This window comes from Salmo salar, chromosome ssa01, assembly GCF_905237065.1.
Source record: "Salmo salar chromosome ssa01, Ssal_v3.1, whole genome shotgun sequence".
In the NCBI taxonomy this organism is placed as follows: domain Eukaryota; kingdom Metazoa; phylum Chordata; class Actinopteri; order Salmoniformes; family Salmonidae; genus Salmo; species Salmo salar.
Window position 1 is genome coordinate 127,984,319 of NC_059442.1, and position 18,075 is coordinate 128,002,393.

The 18,075-nt window shown below is 42.0% G+C and overlaps 1 protein-coding gene across 3 annotated transcripts in view; it reads left to right on the forward strand.

The window, feature by feature from the left end:
• LOC106561913 (band 4.1-like protein 4) overlaps positions 1-16,636 on the forward strand; it is a 98,646-nt gene extending 82,010 nt beyond the window's left edge. For 2 of the 3 annotated variants that reach the window (XM_014126271.2, XM_014126282.2), the window contains exons 9-24: positions 112-200; positions 1,419-1,482; positions 2,659-2,750; positions 4,280-4,357; positions 5,184-5,299; positions 5,940-6,030; positions 6,235-6,321; positions 7,275-7,385; positions 11,697-11,756; positions 12,156-12,233; positions 12,854-12,973; positions 13,689-13,736; positions 13,985-14,056; positions 14,433-14,543; positions 14,980-15,058; positions 15,303-16,636. In XM_014126271.2, the coding sequence (XP_013981746.1) occupies positions 112-200; positions 1,419-1,482; positions 2,659-2,750; positions 4,280-4,357; positions 5,184-5,299; positions 5,940-6,030; positions 6,235-6,321; positions 7,275-7,385; positions 11,697-11,756; positions 12,156-12,233; positions 12,854-12,973; positions 13,689-13,736; positions 13,985-14,056; positions 14,433-14,543; positions 14,980-15,058; positions 15,303-15,416 (1,410 nt within the window). In that variant the 3' untranslated portion in view covers positions 15,417-16,636. The remainder of the gene's footprint in view (positions 1-111; positions 201-1,418; positions 1,483-2,658; positions 2,751-4,279; positions 4,358-5,183; positions 5,300-5,939; positions 6,031-6,234; positions 6,322-7,274; positions 7,386-11,696; positions 11,757-12,155; positions 12,234-12,853; positions 12,974-13,688; positions 13,737-13,984; positions 14,057-14,432; positions 14,544-14,979; positions 15,059-15,302) is intronic. The other variant, XM_045688602.1, reaches the window with a different exon arrangement.
• The last annotated feature ends 1,439 nt before the right edge of the window (positions 16,637-18,075 follow it).

The window sequence follows — 18,075 nt, forward strand, 5'->3', positions numbered from 1 at the left end:
TGACTTTTTTCCTTTGACACATACTTTAGTATCCTTACTGTGTTATTTCTGGTTGGCACTTATTATGTAAATTGTGTTTGGTATAATACCTGTTATTGTGGTGTTTTGCAGGGAGAGAATCAGTCTGAATACTTCCTGGGGCTGACACCTATTGGAGTTGTTGTTTACAAAAACAAAACACAAGTTGGGAAGTATTTCTGGTAGGTATTGTTTTGTGGCAGTATTTCATGAGAATCATCCACTTTAATTTGCTATCATAACCTTGAATACAATACACACTAAAAAGAAAAAAGGTTCCTGGAGTATCCTTTAGGGGTTCTTCAAATTGAAACTATGGGAAACCCCTATATGTTCGTCGACAAACCCTTTCTGATGGATCCTCAAAAAACTTTTGGTGTAAATGTTTGAACTACCCCCCCATATTATTATTAATAATACGCATAACAATAACACAATATTTTAAGTTGTCCGTGTTTTGATTTTAGTGACAAAGCAGAATAAAAAAATCCTGATATGACAAACTCCCAGCAGAGCCCCAAGTCCAATGGGTATATCCTCTGGCGTGTTGATGTTCACCGTATCAATAGCTGGAATGATTTTGCAGTGCATGGTGATTGAACAGGTTTCCTGCTTATATTCATCAGAGGTGTGGGGAGGGTGAAGTCTGAATCCCAAAAATAGTAATTATACAGATGATTAACACACGCACACAACAGTATTCATACCATGGTTTTTGTGGCAAATGGGAATGGGGGAAAAAAATTACTTTTGATTATGGTTTTCATATACATACCATGTCCATAATGTAGAGGCCTATGGGATTTTCATTGAAGGGAGGAGGATGGTACATGTGATCTGCAAAACATACCAACACCAATTGACATACCTTTGTATGCCCCTTCGTCAGTATACCTACAGACACAAAAATGTAGTTCAGTCGTCATCTGCAACCAATCCAGCTAGCCTTATATTCTTATAGCCTACATATTCTTCTCTCTGTTGATTGATATCCATTGTATTGTGTCCATTTTCTGTTTTAGAATGATGTGCACAAATATCAAAAGATAGATATTGTTTTAGGATGATACCATCTATTTAGATCAAATTAGGGACAAACCTTACCTTAAAATGAGGAGACCTTTAAAAAAAAATTATTTAAGTGCCTGCACCTGATGTCCTTTCAAATTCAAATCAAAATGTTTCAGTTGGGCAGTTTGGTTCCTGAAAGAACCCCCAACAACTGAGGAGGTTCCTCGGATGAATCCCTCCTCCTTCTTGGGAAGAACCTTTCGGTGGCAATTTTCAGTGCCAAGAAACCTAAGGTTCTTCAAAGAACTTTGAGGATCTTAGAAGAACCCTTGTTAAACCCCAAATTTTTACAGTGCACCTCATTTGTTTGTTTACATTTATTGTTTCAGGCCAAGGATAACTAAAGTGCATTTTAAGGAAACACAATTTGAACTTCGAGTTGTTGGAAAAGATGTAAGTCACCAGTTATTATCTTTCAGCAATTATCTGCATAAGGAATGTTTTGTTAAGTTATGTACTGTATTTCTACCTCTGCTTTGTTTGTGATTCTTCAAGTAATTTTGGCATGTTTCATAAACTCAATAATGTGAGATCATTCGCACTAGCTAACTCGTAATTACTGAATGAATCGAAACCAATTTGTTTGGATATCACAGGTTTGGAAAGCCTCATTGTAAAAATATTCCCCATATCAGACCTTAACTGACAATGTTCCCAGGAGTATCTATAGTACTCCCATGTGAAACCTTGAAAGATCCACTGTGTGTTTGATCTTGAGACATTTCGACAAAAATTAGGAGGATGTAAGGAGAGGAATTAAAGAAACATGACAGTTCAGCCTCGACTCTCCCGTCTTCACTGATGTTCACTTCACGGGTGCAAATGAGAAAAGATAGGCACTTCACACAAACTTAAACTTCCTCAAAACAAATCCAGCTTCATGCTGATCTTTTGAATCTTTAGGGGAATTTTCTAAGTACATTTTGGGGGGCTTTTGGGGAGGATAATGATCATTTTGATCATTTTCAAAGTGATGGAAAAACTGATGTGGTGTGGCCTACCCCTTCAGATATCACTAAAGAACCACTTTTCTCTGTTGAGATAGTTAGGCTCATTGAGACATGTGAGTCTTGCTGAATGATATGGTTTACTTTATTCAACCTGAGAGGGTCTCATTAAGCCGTGAATAGAGAGGCCTTGGAGTAGAGACCCATGATAACCCCATTATTGATAATATCAGAGCAGCTCAGAACGGAGCTTCATTTGAATATAGGAGACCTATGGGCTTACGGTAGCTACCTCCTCTCGGAGACTAGCTGTAGGGGAGTCTAGAGAGTGCGAGTTGTCCTCTCTCTACAGTGATATCCATTTGCCTAATGACCCAACAGACATCCCATCTTGGTTGAGAGATTACACACTACCTGTTCATTTACATAAACACTTAGCTAAAACACATTTAATGGTACATTTGATACGAGTCCTTTCCACCACCACCACAAATGTTGTTTTCGGAATTAATGATGAAATGGCTCTTGTTATGATATACATCTTCTTGGTTTAGCTTATGAATGTGATTTGTATTATTTGTTTGTTGATTGTATAAGAGATTATGTTGTTGTTTATTTGCAGTGTACAGAGACGTCGTTCTTCTTCGAGGCACCCAATAAGACAGCCTGTAAACATCTGTGGAAGTGCTGCGTAGAACACCACACTTTCTTTAGGTAAAAAACTACAAACGCGCACACACAGTCATAGGCAAATACTACAGTATACTGTACCAACACTATTGTAACTTTTCAGTTAGAACTTCTACCACCTTCCACAGGTAAAACCCCAAACTATTTATGCTTCAGTGGAAAAATTGTCCCTTTTATCTACAACACAATCACCCACACTAATTCCAACAAAAGCCCTTCTCTGTTATCCCCTCAGGTAGAAACAACCCTATCACATACCTCTTAACATGAAGATCCCAGAGTCCCTCAGTCCTTAATCAAAGTGAACAAGGCCTCTGTCTGGCTGCGCAGCTCAGTGCGGTCCCTTGTGCGTGTGCATGCGTTGGCCTAATGAGAGCAGACTTACACGGACTGTGCCCTAAAGAGCAGGAGAGGCAGCAAGGCGCGTGAGGCTCTGGATTTATGCTGTTTAATCCGCGTGTGAACCCTGCAGTCTGCTGGGTCCCTGTGGCACAGACAGACCTGGAGCTGACAGGTAGACAGGAGGGGAGGGGGCTTGACAGGTTATACACCCCCCCCGGGCGTATAGTCCTCTGGGGGAGAGAAGGGTGGAGGGGTTGGGAGGTTTGGATGAGAGAATGGGAGAGAATGTGTTATGCTGTGATGGGACTATGACACGAAGGTGGGAGAAGTGGGCATAAGCCATCGGATGAAAATAGGCAGGTATTTGCTGCAGTTTTAATGTGAGAGGATATATTATACAAGCCCTTATAGAAAGAGTGAGAAAAACAATGAGAAGAGGTAAAAACATAGGTTCATTTTAGCTTCTGGTTGGGTGTACTGACTACATCCACCTACCTTCAGTACTTTTTCTCCATCTAACCTTCCATCTAATTGTCTTTCAACAGTGACTTGAGTTATCTGTAGTGTTACGGAGCCCTGTGAGTGAGGCCGTAGTGGTGTATTAAAGTGGTGTTGGTTTTGAGGGAGGCCTTAGCTCAATGCTGTAGTGGTGATGGTTGTGTTAATAACACATGGCTGGGTGAGAGACTACAAGAGGCTTTTATAATGGCCTTTTGCTTTACAGCTATACGTTAATGGAGGAATGTACCACTAGTACCAGACACACTCACTCTCTCTGACTCAGAGTTTTGAATTTTAATGAAGCCCGAAAGCTCTTAGTGGTGTTTGAGCAGCCATTATGTCATTAATGCAATGATCAGAACAAGAGAACTGCTTCTTTATATATATATATATATATGTCAGCAATTGAGTTCGCGTCTCTTCCTTTAAATGTATAAAAAGTACAAAGTGAATTCAGAATTCAAACACGCATCGCCGGTCACCTTTGTGAAAGACGCAATTTTTTTATTTTCCTTTCAGCCTGAGCATTTAATCCTCTTTAACATGGGTTAGTCACATTCTGAATTCATAAAGAAAAAAAGAAAAATGTATTACCTGTGGAATAATGTACTGTAGAAATGTGCACACCATATGAGACTTTAGTGGAAGTACAGTACTTTTAAATTCTTCATCCAGGCCTGCTCTCCATTGCTGTTGAATGCTTTTTCTAGAATGCCAGAAAATGATTCCAACACACTTACAAGAAAACTATCCAAATTTGGTTCCCTGGGATCTAAACATCGGTACAGGTGAGAGAACCTCTATTCTTTATTCCCTTCAAATGTAGTTAGCTATGTATGAAAAGTATTGTAAAAACTGTATAGAATATAATGCATTTCTATAATCTGTAAGATGGAACTCCACACAAAGGTATGCATTATACATAGAAATATTATAGCATTTTTCTCTGCCCATCATTTTGGTTGGCAAAGCGGGGTGTAGGTAAATCCTAGAGAACTTCTCCCAGCATGTATTCATTCTAGAATCCACAACCTCATGAATAATGGAGACTGTTTTAGTAGAGGAGCGAAAGGGGGATACAGTGTTCAACAGACAGAGAGACTGTTTGTGTGTGCGTGTGTGACACCACAGACAAGTGGAAGACCTGAATAATTCAGAGATCACACAACATCCATCTATCCTTTGTCTTCCTTCGGTTGTCTACTTCCTGTATCTACTCAGAGAAGACTGCCACTCTGTACAACAGTGATTGTTTTCTTCACCAGTTGCAGTTTTCTGCAATATTTATTACATGATCTACTACTGACCTCTGCTAGGTTTAAGGTCACTTCAGTCACAACCTTGGCTGTGTTTTCTATGTTCATGTTGCTCTTCAACACCTCGTTGTTGCATCAGACTGTGTATCACTGTGCCTGACAAAAGGGTTTGACATATGAAAAGGCCAAGACCAGATCATCTCTGTCTCACATAAGAACTTGACAGACCAGGAACGTCTTCCCCTAAAACCATGAAAAGACAAGATGACTAAACAACTCTGTGTGTGTGTGTGTGTGTGTGTGTGTGTGTGTGTGTGTGTGTGTGTGTGTGTGTGTGTCTCTCTCTCTTTCCCTACAGTGGTAAGACAGCTATGCAGATGGGCAGGGATCCGTCTATCAGTCTGCCCCGGGCAGACCTGCAGGTGGTCAGGACCCGCAGCAAGACCTACCCCAAGAGACCACCACAGACCACAGGTCAGCTGGATATGCAGCATACCTTAAGCATACACAACATCTACAGACACACTACACAACACCTAACAAGCACAATGTCACTACGACAAGGGTTACATATCAATGGTAACTAATGCCACACATCATACATAGCCACAAAACATTTCCCCACCTTTCACCTCTTCTGACACAAAGTAGAACCTCTCAGGTTCCTAATGACAGTTCCTCTTATGTCGGGTGTAAAGCAGCTTAGTTGAGTCTCAGTCCCAGTAAGTTTAGTATTCACTTCCTCCTCCTGTTCCCCCATCAGGAACAACAGGGCTTCAATTAGCTAATTATATTATATTCACTTCAGCAGTTCACACAGACATACGCACAGTATGTTGGCATAACGTGCTTGACTTAGCATTGTTGTTTTCACTGTGTGCAGTGGGACAGTAATCTCTCTGACACATTCAGTGATTGAATTCTCTATAATTATAACTGCAGGGCTCAAAAATAGACAAAGCTGTGTATAATTCAATAAATCTGAGCCCTTCGTAGGAAGGCTACCATGCCACACGTAGTTACGGACGGATATTGTTCTAGTATTGAAACAATGGAAAGAGAGAGGCAAATTGGTTCACTATTTAATCTTACTGAACATCTCTTTTCCTTATAGGACTAAACAATGGGAATCGGTCAAACACAAAGACGGAGAATTCAGAAAAAGAAGGAACGGCTAAGATTACAGCACTGTCGCCTGTGAAGAGGTATCAGACATGTAGAAAATAGTGTACGAACGAGAGAGGCAGTAAGTTTGGACCAAATGGAGAAAAGGATATAAAACAGAGATGGAAAGAGAAAAGAGAAGTTGAGGGGGGATTGAGAATGCTTTTCCAGTATAAAGTGACAGTTCTTCATAAAAATGCTTAGCCCAGACAAAATACTTTGTTTACCTGTTTTTTTATCTTTAGCGCCAAAGTAACCAAGGCGGAGAATGGTGGTCCAGAGGAACAGCCAGGGAAGCCCAATGCACCATGGGATGAGAACACCCCACAAAGGTACAGTACTGTCTGATTGGAGCCCCTGCTCTGTGATGGATCGTTCTAGTCTAATATGTTTCAATTACACTGTTGTCTTATAGACTAATCCTCCCTAATACTGTCTGTGTTATGTGTGTTACGTACATTATTTATATTTAATGGATCAAGCATGTACACACACACCACCTCCGTTGACAACAACGGAGGAACAGAACATAGCCCTTCAGTAGTGAAGGAGACTTAACATAGTACACACTCCAACTGATTCATGAAATACACTACTGGAAGCAGTTTGTGAGAGCCCAGTGACGAGACACATTTTCCGTTTATATATATATATATATATGTGTCTCCTCCAGTTCACAGTATAACCTGGTCCCAGATTGGTTCATGCCGTCTTGCCAAACGCTATAGTCATTGTCATGGGCCAAATAATGACCATAGGAGTTGGCAAGACGGCACAAACAGATCTGGGACCAGGCTATTATAATGAAGTATTATCTAGGGCCATTTGTATTTCAATAAGCTGGTTTCAACATGATTGAATCTACATATTGATTTGTGCTCCCTTGGTAAGGGCTGTGTGTGCACGTGTGTGCACGTGTTTGTTCCAGCATGCATGCTTGCGTAACTGTGTGTCGGAGGGGCCTTAGAGGGGCCTTATCTGAAGCTAATGAATGCAGACAAGGTGTGTGTGTGTGAAGCCTGGGGTCACTTAGCAGCAGCCAGTGTTGCGACCTGCTAGCCTCGGCATTTAGCTTTATCCTCTGAGGCTATGTCATCATCATCCTGGCATATCTGTGGCTAGGTGGACAAGAATGCTATTGTTGTTTGCATAGGTAGGATGTCTTCATTCACGCTAAAGACTATACTGTGTCGGTAATTTTTTTTTTGCAACAAGTTAGTTTCATCATACAGCTCAATGTATGTTCAGTAGGATCGACAGCTAGCTGCCTTGTTTTTCTCCCCAGTGGACTGTACAACACGGCCAACGAGCGAACAAAGTCGCCTAAATTCCCCACGGCTCGTGGACGCACCCCGTCAGGAGGCAGCGAGAACGAGCCTTCCCAGAACAGACGCAGGTGTGTACTCCTCACCTTTGTCCTTTTCACCTGTCAACCTATCTCACCTCTCCTCCCAATACCTTAGCTGACACTGGTATGAACTGTCCATAAATTGTCCAGGTGTACCCTGTGCTGGTAGAGGTGTGTCCCCTTCACCTAGGGCTAGATTATATCAGTAAAATGTTCACTATGTTGTTTTGGCAGTGTTGGAGGTGAAACTGCGTTAGAGCTGTCAAATCCACAAGCGGTTCCTTCTGTAAACCATTGGATGCAACGAAACCACCCGAATTTATAATCCGACAAATCCCATGCAGCCGCGTTTACAAGTTCAAACACTCGAATAGGCGGCGGTCTATTGTCTACACCTTGATTAGACTGATATAGGCTATAAATTAACATGAAGACATGCATTAGCCTACACTTTCTAACGCCACTTTAAACTTCTGACATGGTAGGGATAATAAGGAAGGGAATGGTTTGACACAAGAGCAGCCGCTCACCTATTTGTCAGCTCATACTTCAGTTACACCTCCAAAACATCTGCCAAGCAGATGGTCTACCAACGCATGTTGGTCCTTAAGTGCCTATTTACGCAACCGTGCGTCAATCTAAGTAACATTAATTTTTAAAATTCCCTTAAAAAATCTGTCAGTTTAAGCTAGAGATATATTTTTTTGCATGGGCTGCGTCTCAATCCACCGCATCCGCCTATGGTGTCCTTCCGCATCTGCCTTTGGAAGCTACAGCGGTGTTTGTCAAACCATGAGACATCGTGAAAGTCGGTCTTCCAATGAAAACTTTTCCTTCAAAACTGTATTCCTTATGTTCCTTTTTTTGTGTCTTATGTCTTTTTTTGCCATTTCCGAATATGCGTATTTGTTTAATATTTTTTATTTTAATATTTTCTTATTTTGTTCATTTAGTTTTATTATTTTTTTGGTGTTTAACTTTTAAACATGTTTTTTTATATATATTTTTCAATTTCGTGGTATCCAATTGGTAGTTACAGTCTTGTCTCATTGCTGCAACTCCCGTACGGACTCGGGAGACGCGAAGGTCGAGAGCCGTGCGTCCTCCGAAACACAACCCAACCAAGCTACACTGCTTCTTGACACAATGCCCACTTAACCCGGAAGCCAGCCGCACCAACGCGTCGGAGGAAACACCGTACACCATGCGACGGTGTTACCACAGGAGTCGCTAGTGCGCGATGGGATAAGGACATCCCTGCCGGCCAAACCCTCCCCTAACCCGGACGACGCTGGGCCAATTGTGCGCCGCCCCATGAGTCTCACGGTCGCGGCCGGCTGCGACAGAGGCTGGACTCTAACCCAGAATCTCTAGTGGCACAGCTAGACCACTGCGCCACTCGGGAGGCCCTATTCAATGTGTTTCTATGGGCTAATGTAAATGCCAAATTCAATATTTTATAAAAGATTTTTTTAATATACACTACCGTTCAAAAGTTTGGGGTCACTTAGAAAAGTCCTTGTTTTCCATGAAAACATACATGAAATGAACATAGGAAACAGTCAAGACGTTGACAAGGTTATAAATAATTATTTTTAATTTAAATAATAATTGTCCTTCAAACTTTGCTCTCGTCAAAGAATCCTCCATTTGCAGCAATTACAGCCTTGCAGACCTTTGGCATTCTAGTTGTCAATTTGTTGAGGTAATCTGAAGAGATTACACCCCATGCTCCCTGAAGCACCTCCCACAAGTTGGATTGGCTTGATGGGCACTTCTTACGTACCATACGGTCAAGTTGCTCCCACAACAGCTCAATAGGGTTGAGATCTGGTGACTGTGCTGGCCACTCCATTATAGACAGAATACCAGCTGAATGCTTCTTCCCTAAATAGTACTTGCATAGTTTGGAGCTGTGCTTTGGGTCATTGTCCTGTTGTAGGAGGAAATTGGCTCAAATTAAGCGCCGTCCACAGGGTATGGCATGGCGTTGCAAAATGGAGTGATACCCTTCCTTCTTCAAGATCCCTTTTACCCTGTACAAATCTCCCACTTTACCACCACCAAAGCACCCCCAGACCATCACATTGCCTCCACCATGCTTGACAGATGGTGTCAAGCACTCCTCCAGCATCTTTTCATTTTTTCTGCATTTCACGAATGTTCTTTGTGATCCGAACAACTCAAACTTAGATTAGTCTGTCCATAACACTTTTTTCCAATCTTCCTCTGTCCAGTGTCTGTGTTCTTTGCCCATCTTAATCTTTTCTTTTTATTGGCCAGTCTGAGATATGGCTTTTTCTTTGCAACTCTGCCTAAAAGGCCAGCATCCCGGAGTTGCCTCTTCACTGTTGACGTTGAGACTGATGTTTTGCGGGTACTATTTAATGAAGCTGCCAGTTTAGGACTTGTGAGGCGTCTGTTTCTCAAACTAGACACTCTAAAGTACTTGTCCTCTTGCTCAGTTTTGCACCGGGGCCTCCCACTCTTTCTATTCTGGTTAGAGCCAGTTTGCGCTGTTCTGTGAAGGGAGTAGTACACAGCGTTGTATGAGATTTTCAGTTTCTTGGCAATTTCTCACATGGAATAGCCTTCATTTCTCAGAACAAGAATAGACTGTTGAGTTTCAGAAGAAAGTTCTTTGTTTCTGGCCATTTTGAGGCCTGTAATCAAACCTACAAATGCTGATGGTCCAGATACTCAACTAGTCTAAAGAAGGCCAGTTGTATTGCTTCTTTAATCAGTACAACAGTTTTCATTTGTGCTTGCAAAAGTGTTTTAAAATTATAAAACTTGGATTAGCTAACACAGTGTGCCATTGGAACACAGGAGTGATGGTTGCTGATAATGGGCCTCTGAAGGCCTGTGTAGATACTCCATTAAAAAAAAAGTATGCCGTTTCCAGCTACAATAGTTATTTACAACATTAACAATATCTACACTGTATTTCTGATCAATTTTGTTATTTTAATGGACAACAAAAAAATGCTTTTCTTTCAAAAACAAGGACATTTCTAAGTGACCCCGAACTTTTGAACGGTAGTGTATATATTTTTATACCTAAAGGGGTCCTAAAATTCGAAATCAAATAGCTAAATGATCCATCATAAAACAATTTCATATGTTAGCTTAGTACTTTAGACTTTGAGGCCCTAGCCAATAACATTTCACCTGTCAACCATAATAACTGACAGTTATATGGGCTATCCATAGCCTTACCAGGTGTGTCCAGGTAGGTGTGCCTGTTGCAGGTAGAAAGTGAACGTCCGGTAGTGACAGGAGGAATACATCCGCTGCTGTTGCTCCTTCAGTCATTTCCCTGTTGAAAAGTACATTCATAGATGTAGACAGATATTTCACCGGCTGTATAAATGTGAAGCATCCATTTGGTGTTTCCACTCACTACCAAATATGGTAGTGAGAGGAAGCCCAGTTGCTGGCAGTGGGAGAAGATTGATTTTGGCTGACATTCTGCAAATTTTGTCATTGATGAAACATTTGATCTGAATACAGTTCTCTTCTTAAAACTATAGGGTAAAGTTTGAAAAAATTGTGTTGTTTAGAAGGAGTGCAAAGGCGAATTTAGGTATTGCACACGTGCAGTGCACAGAGTTGGTGTTCCCGAACCGAAACATGCAAATATTTGCTAGCACGCGCCAATAGGATCTCGCTAGCTTGTGCTTGGCTCTGCCCACTATGACTCATTTGTTCCCATTGGAAACAGTCTGTCTTGGGTTAGTTATAAAAATCTTTGCTACATCTATGGGATAATGTTGCCTTCTAGTGGTGTCATGTGGAACTGTCCGATTGCGTTCCGCACAATATTGTGTGTACAACGTAACATTTTAACCTTGTAATAGCTGTTAAATTGTTCCTATACAAGCAGTTAACTACAAAAAAAAGATTGTGAAGACATTGTTTAAATTGCCTTGTAAATGTGACAATACTGTATTGAAGCTACTGAAAGGGCATAGTAGTATGTTTGTACTAGGCCATTGTAGTAATCAAATAAAATGTAATATGATGATTCGTAAAGGTTAGTCTGGTCTGTCTGTTGTGCGGCAGAGATGCAGAGTTTCTGGGTAGAAACAGTGAATCAGATTGCCCCGAGGGTGCGATGGAGTAGTCTCTTTGAATAAAACAGATACTGATGATTAGCATAAAGCATGGCTGGATAGATGCTCTCTGAATGTTTATGATTGTTAAAACATTTTAAACTCATAAACCTCCGTTTTAATAAGATTTGTAACATGACAGTGACATTCCTCTGATGTTTTATAGTAAAAACATGACAGTGACACAGTGAAAATAATATAACAGTAAACATGATAGTGACACTTCTGTGATCTGGTCCCTCAGGAAAGGCCAGGCCAGTGATCCAACAGATCCCCAGCAGCAGAACAAACAGCAGAGGAGAAGGTATAGTTAACTTACAGAACTAAATAGTAAATTCTTAAAATTCTCAACCTCTGTCCTGTTTTCAACTACACATCTTTACATACACATTGACTTGATGAGTCAGACGAGTGGAAAGCCAGTGACCAGCCCACATGGTCGTTGATGTGCTGTATTTTTTTGTCCACCATCACAGTTGTACACAGATTACAGTTTACTCATTGTGTGGTTCTGTCTTTCAGTAGTTACATTAGTCCTAGAGTCATTTCTGTAAAAGTAAGCGTTAACCCTCTCACTCATCCCCTCTCCCACGCACTTTTGTCCTCTCTCCCTGAAAGGTCATACACAAACAACATTCCATCTCATTCTCTTTCTCCTCATAAACCTTTTAACCCCGTTTTATTCAATGCCTCCCACCTGCAGGTCACGTTCCCGTGGCAACACCAGTAGTGGCAGCGAGTCTGAGAACTCCACCCGGGATCATCGTAAAAAGAGGAACCGGTGAGTGATGTCACTGTGCTTCCTACAAGTAGACATTACATATGCAAAGCTCTATAGTAAACTACTACTACTTCACCCTCATATGTTGTACATGGTGGAATTGCTCCCAAGACAACTATTTTCCTAAGCCAGTGTCTGTAGTGGACATTGTAAATTGAAGAGAGAAAGCATATTATCAGGCTGCTATTGTTGTCTGAATGATACCAGATCTTATTGAACAGCTATATCATATTGTAGGCCCACAATGTTCCCCTAGCCGGATCATACCACACACTACAGACCGTATAAATATCTCAGCGCATGACACAGCAAAACGAACTAGGAAGAAAATGAAAGAGTATATTTCACGGAAACCTGTTGTGAAAATGGTGATGTATGTAATGTATCGGTTGGCGAGGTCCCTGAGGTAGTGTTAGATGTATCATGTGTCATAGTAGTTGCAAGTTGCAACCGTACTGTCATCTCTGTGTTTGTCTGTGCAGATGGGATGAGGTTTTAGTGCATCTTCAGGTCTATCGTGTAGATATGCTTGTTTTGTATTTTCAGTGTAACATGGTTCTACTGTATAATAACTCATATAACTGGTATTGATTATGATTGTATTATAATTTATCTTCCAGGTCTCGTCAAGAGAATGAGATGGTGGACTCTGGTCCTCAGTGGGAAGCTGTGCTCCGCCGTCAGAAGGAGAGGTCTCAGAACGACCCAAGCCACCGCCGCTCACGACACCGCTCTCGATCGTAACTTACGCAGACCCCACACACACACACACACACACACACACACACACACACACACACACACACACACACACACACACACACACACACACACACACACACACACACACACACACACACACACACACACACACACACACACACACACACACACACACACACACACACACACACACACACACACACACACACACACACACACACACACACACACACACACACACACACACACACACACACACACACACACACACACACACACACACACACACACACACACACACACACGGCGGCAGGGTAGCCTAGTGGTTAGAGCGCTGGACTAGTAACCGAAAGGTTGCAAGATCGAATCCCTGAGCTGACAAGGTAAAAATCTGTCGTTCTGCCCCTGAACAAGGCACTGTTCCTAGGCCGTCATTGAAAATAAGAATTTGTTCTTAACTGACTTGCCTAGTTAAATAAATGCAAAATATATATTTTTTTCTTAAAGCACACAAACCCTCCTTCCCTGTCCTCCCTGCTCCAGAGACCCCCACCTCAGACCCGACCTGGGGAAATGATTTAAGCTCTTAGATACAACATTATTGGGTACCACCTCAATTCCAAGACACAGAGAATAATGTTCATTCATTTCAATACAACCTCCCTGTCAGATGGTCCCTCTTATAAATAACCCTTCAACTATTAACCCCTGTAATTCTGTGACGTCTTCCAGGCGGAGTCCAGACGTGCAGGCTAAGGAACAACTGTGGAAACACATCCAGTAAGTCCCATGACTCCAGTTATGAGGTTCAACAGTGGTCTTTTAGAAATTGGCCTTTGATCATGTGTTATGGAAAGTGAAATGTGTGACACTGTAATAACTTGACTAAGCATTCATGAACTATTTATAAAGTGTATACTATTGAAAAAGGTGTACTTGCACAGCCTTCAAAGGTTGTTGAAACAGCATTGTCTCTAGGGTTATGGGAAGAGAGATAATAACATGTCCTGGTGGTCTTATCCCTATAGGAAGGAGCTGGTGGACCCGGCTCCAGACCTCACAGAGGATCAGCTGAAGGAGATCCCCTACAAGAAAGTGGAGTGAGTAACTGCTCTTCCCTTCCTCATTAGATTAGATAGATAAGAATGAAAAATGGTCTAAAGGACAATCACAGATAGCTATGAATTTATAATGCTGAGTCAATACGTTGGGGGTAAGGTTTCTTGATCTGCACTTCGATAAGAAAATAAGAGATTCAAAGCTCGGCTCATGTGTGAATTATTGAATCGTTATTTCATAGTCGTCCACCCTGTAGAGATACATTGTGCTCCAGATAGACCACTATCTCACCGCCTCTGAAGTTGATGGATTCAGTATAGAGAGAGGCCTTATATCCCTTAGGCTGAATAAGAGGTAGGCCTACTGTCCTACACATGAGATGAAGGGAATGATTTTATGTTCATCCCTTCCTTCCAGAACCCAAGGAGACCCAATAAAAATCCGGCACTCTCATTCTCCCCGGAGCTTCCGTCAGTACCGGCGCTCCCAGTGCTCCGAAGGGGAGAGATCCGTGCTCTCTGAGGTCAAGTGAGTCTAAACTGGTCTCAGGCCAGATCGTATGGTTTTTCACTGTGCAGTCTCACTAGAAATGTATCTCGGGTGGGATTCAATCCGAAGCGTGTTATAGAGGGCTGCCTACAATGCGCCTTTGAAAGGCAATTACCGACGTTCGCGGAGATCGCATTCACGGTAAATGCTGCAAATGACTGCCCAATTGGAAGTGACCTTTAAAAATGTCTAGCGCGCTGCAACGCGCCTCAATATTGAACCTCGGGCTAGACCCTAGTTTATTCATTGTGCCGACACTTGATGCCAATGGTTCTTTCCTGTATTGTTCAGCACCGTTAGACACGATAGTGGGAGTGACGGTACGCTTTGTAAATAATATGTACTGTATCATATGATTCAAGTTTTATCCTGTTTATGTCTTCCAAGATCTAACACATCCCTACCCACTCCACAGCGCCCGGACAGATCTTGTTCCCCCATTACCTGTGACACGAACAGCAGACATCCCAGGTTCCAGCTCAACCCCCTCTCAGGTAAGTCAGACTCCTTTTGCTGTGGTCAGTGCCACACGTACTACCTCTGACAAAGGCTGTGAGGCAGGAATTTTAGAAATTAATAAAAATGATACTTTGCAAGCGCATAGCGGAGCGCTTTCTTTCCTTTGAATGACAGCGCTACATGTCTAAAGTACAATACTAGATTTTATTACCAGATCCTCTAGTCAGTTGATTCATCTCCCAGCACTGATTTCGGTGTGTTTTGTTGTGCGTTTTCCAGAAGAAGCACGGATCCAAAGACACCCCGCTCTCAGAGATCATCGAGCATGATGTGAAGAGCAGCGCTAAGGTGGTGAAGACTGTCCACTCTCCCAGGACCAAGGTTGAGACGTGACCTGACCAAAACACAACCCCCACCGCAGAAACAATGCCACAATCTCCCACCCACACAAAACATCAAGACCACCCTGATTTCTTGAAAGACAAAAAAGAACTTGTGAAATACAATGGAGGGAGCTGTATAGTAGGCCAGTGACAAGCCCCACCTTGAAATACTCCTGTGTGTGTGTGTATGTACAGTAACGTTATGTGTTAGATAATGCATGGACAAAAATGTCACTGGTCTATGTGCCAGTATGCTCTGCTGTCTTTTGGACCACACTGGAAACCCTGTACAGTATCTTCACATCATTTATACAAGCGCATTTCAGGCTTAAGTCCCTGTTGAGTAAGCCTGGTCTCGTATCTGTTTGTGCTGTATAGCCAAGTCCACAACTACCATAGGCTATACAGCACAAACAGATCTGAGATCTGGCTAGTCCTGAGTGGGGGAAAATATACTGTAGCTGCAGATGGTCTATGTCTAGAGCAAGTCGTACAACTACTCTCTTTGTCACCTGTTCATGCACGTAGCAACAGTTGATAATTAAGCGGCAAAACCTTTTCAGGTATTTTAAACGTCGGATAAGTGTTTTATAATAACACATTCAGTTATTTCAACACTGATAAGAGTTCTACAATAAAACAGAATTTCAGATTTTTTTTTTTTTTAGCACATTGATTTCAGTCCAACGCTCACATGAAGGCTGAGGATGAGACTATGAATTGCGTAGCGAACACTGCACAGTGGAGGTCCGACTGCGATCAATCATGTTTTCCTATGCATTTGCCTCCGATTTGGTTTGCGTTATTATTATACAAACACAGTATTAAAACAGTGTTTCACTCATACATGTTGAGCTCCATATGGACATTGAGTGTGCGTCTGAAATGGCACCCTATTCCATATATAGTGCACTACTTTTGACCAGACTCTTACTGGCCCTGGTAAAACAATGATTTGCTATAGGGGATAGGGTGCCATTTCAGATGCAGACTGGGTTATTATATTGTCAAGTCAGGTGTGTTTACTGTAAGTATTCTCTACTGTAGGAACCTTTGCTGCTGGACCCCATTTTGTTTTGCTCATGAGTACTGAATAACTTTTGTATTTCTCTGCTGTTTTAAGGTTTAAAAAAAAAAAAGTCACTTAGAACTGTGTAGCTACACTGTACAGTTGTTAAACTGGAATTTCAGTCCTTTTCAATAAATACATTCAATATGTCTCAAATATCATTTTATGTTTCCTGATATTGTCAAATGCTCTGGAGGGGTGGTCCATGAGCTCCAATCTGCCTTTTCTACTTGGGCCGTCCTCCACTGGCTCTGGTTTGGTTTGATTTGATTTTGTATTGTTTCTATGGTTAACCTGTCACCGCCAGAGGGAGCTATATGACCAGAATTTGCTCTGTAATGGTTGACTGTCGTAAGACTATTTGAAGACTAAAACTCGAGACCAAGATGATCATGTGTAACATGATAACGCATTGATAATGGATTGCATCTGTATCTGCTTTTTCCTTCTACGCTTTTCAGAATGTCACTTAGTGTGACCTGATAGATTTTTCTTGACCTGACTGCCATGTCTTTGTTCACCTATCCCAATAGTGTGCCGTTTGGTTCTTTAATCTTTTATATTTTTTTAAGCGCATGCTTGCAAACTTGCTCATAGTATTGCTGAGTCATTACTTCCTAACCTGGTTCTCTGTGGTGATTAGCGTCTGGGATGACTCACTCTGTCTGGCTGGAATGACAAGATAGAAAAAGGCAGAGGTGAAGAAGTAGTTTAGCAGCTGCTACAGCAGGGGTAGGTAGCTAGATTCAGTAGTTTAGCAGCTGCTACAGCAGGGGTAGGCAGCTAGATTCAGTAGTTTAGCAGCTGCTACAGCAGGGGTAGGCAGCTAGATTCAGTAGTTTAGCAGCTGCTACAGCAGGGGTAGGCAGCTAGATTCAGTAGTTTAGCAGCTGCTACAGCAGGGGTAGGCAGCTAGATTCAGTAGTTAAGCAGCTGCTACAGCAGGGGTAGGCAGCTAGATTCAGTAGTTTAGCAGCAGCTACAGCAGGGGTAGGTAGCTAGATTCAGTAGTTAAGCAGCTGCTACAGCAGGGGTAGGTAGCTAGATTCAGTAGTTTAGCAGCTGCTACAGCAGGAGTAGGCAATTAGATTCAGCCATGAATTCCTGGTGATTTTACAATCTTTTTTTAACCTAAAAACTCAAATCCCCCCCCTCTAACTGTTTTTTTTTTTTTTTTAAATGGAAGGGGAACGAGCTACAGCGGTGTTTGTCAGACCATGAGACAATTGGTCTTCTCATGAAAACCTCAGTAGCGTCCCAACGGTTTGGCCTACAAACAAATATGACCCCAATGTAGAAAGGGACTAGTCTGAAGGTACAAATTAATGGAAGTTGAGGGAGGTATGCACCCCCCTCAAAGGCTTAGACTTTTAGAGGTTAATAATGAATACTGCCAATAATTCTATACACACCCGTGTGAAATAGGCCCACAGCAACAACAGTTACTAATTGTTACAGCAAGCAAACTGCTCAGCGATTTGATTTGTCACCGAGTGTGTTGACGGCTGCATGACGAACGGCAAGGCGTCTGAGCTCCGGTTGTATCCTGACTTCAACTCAACTGAATGACTCAAGACTTTGTCCTGGGGATCATGATATG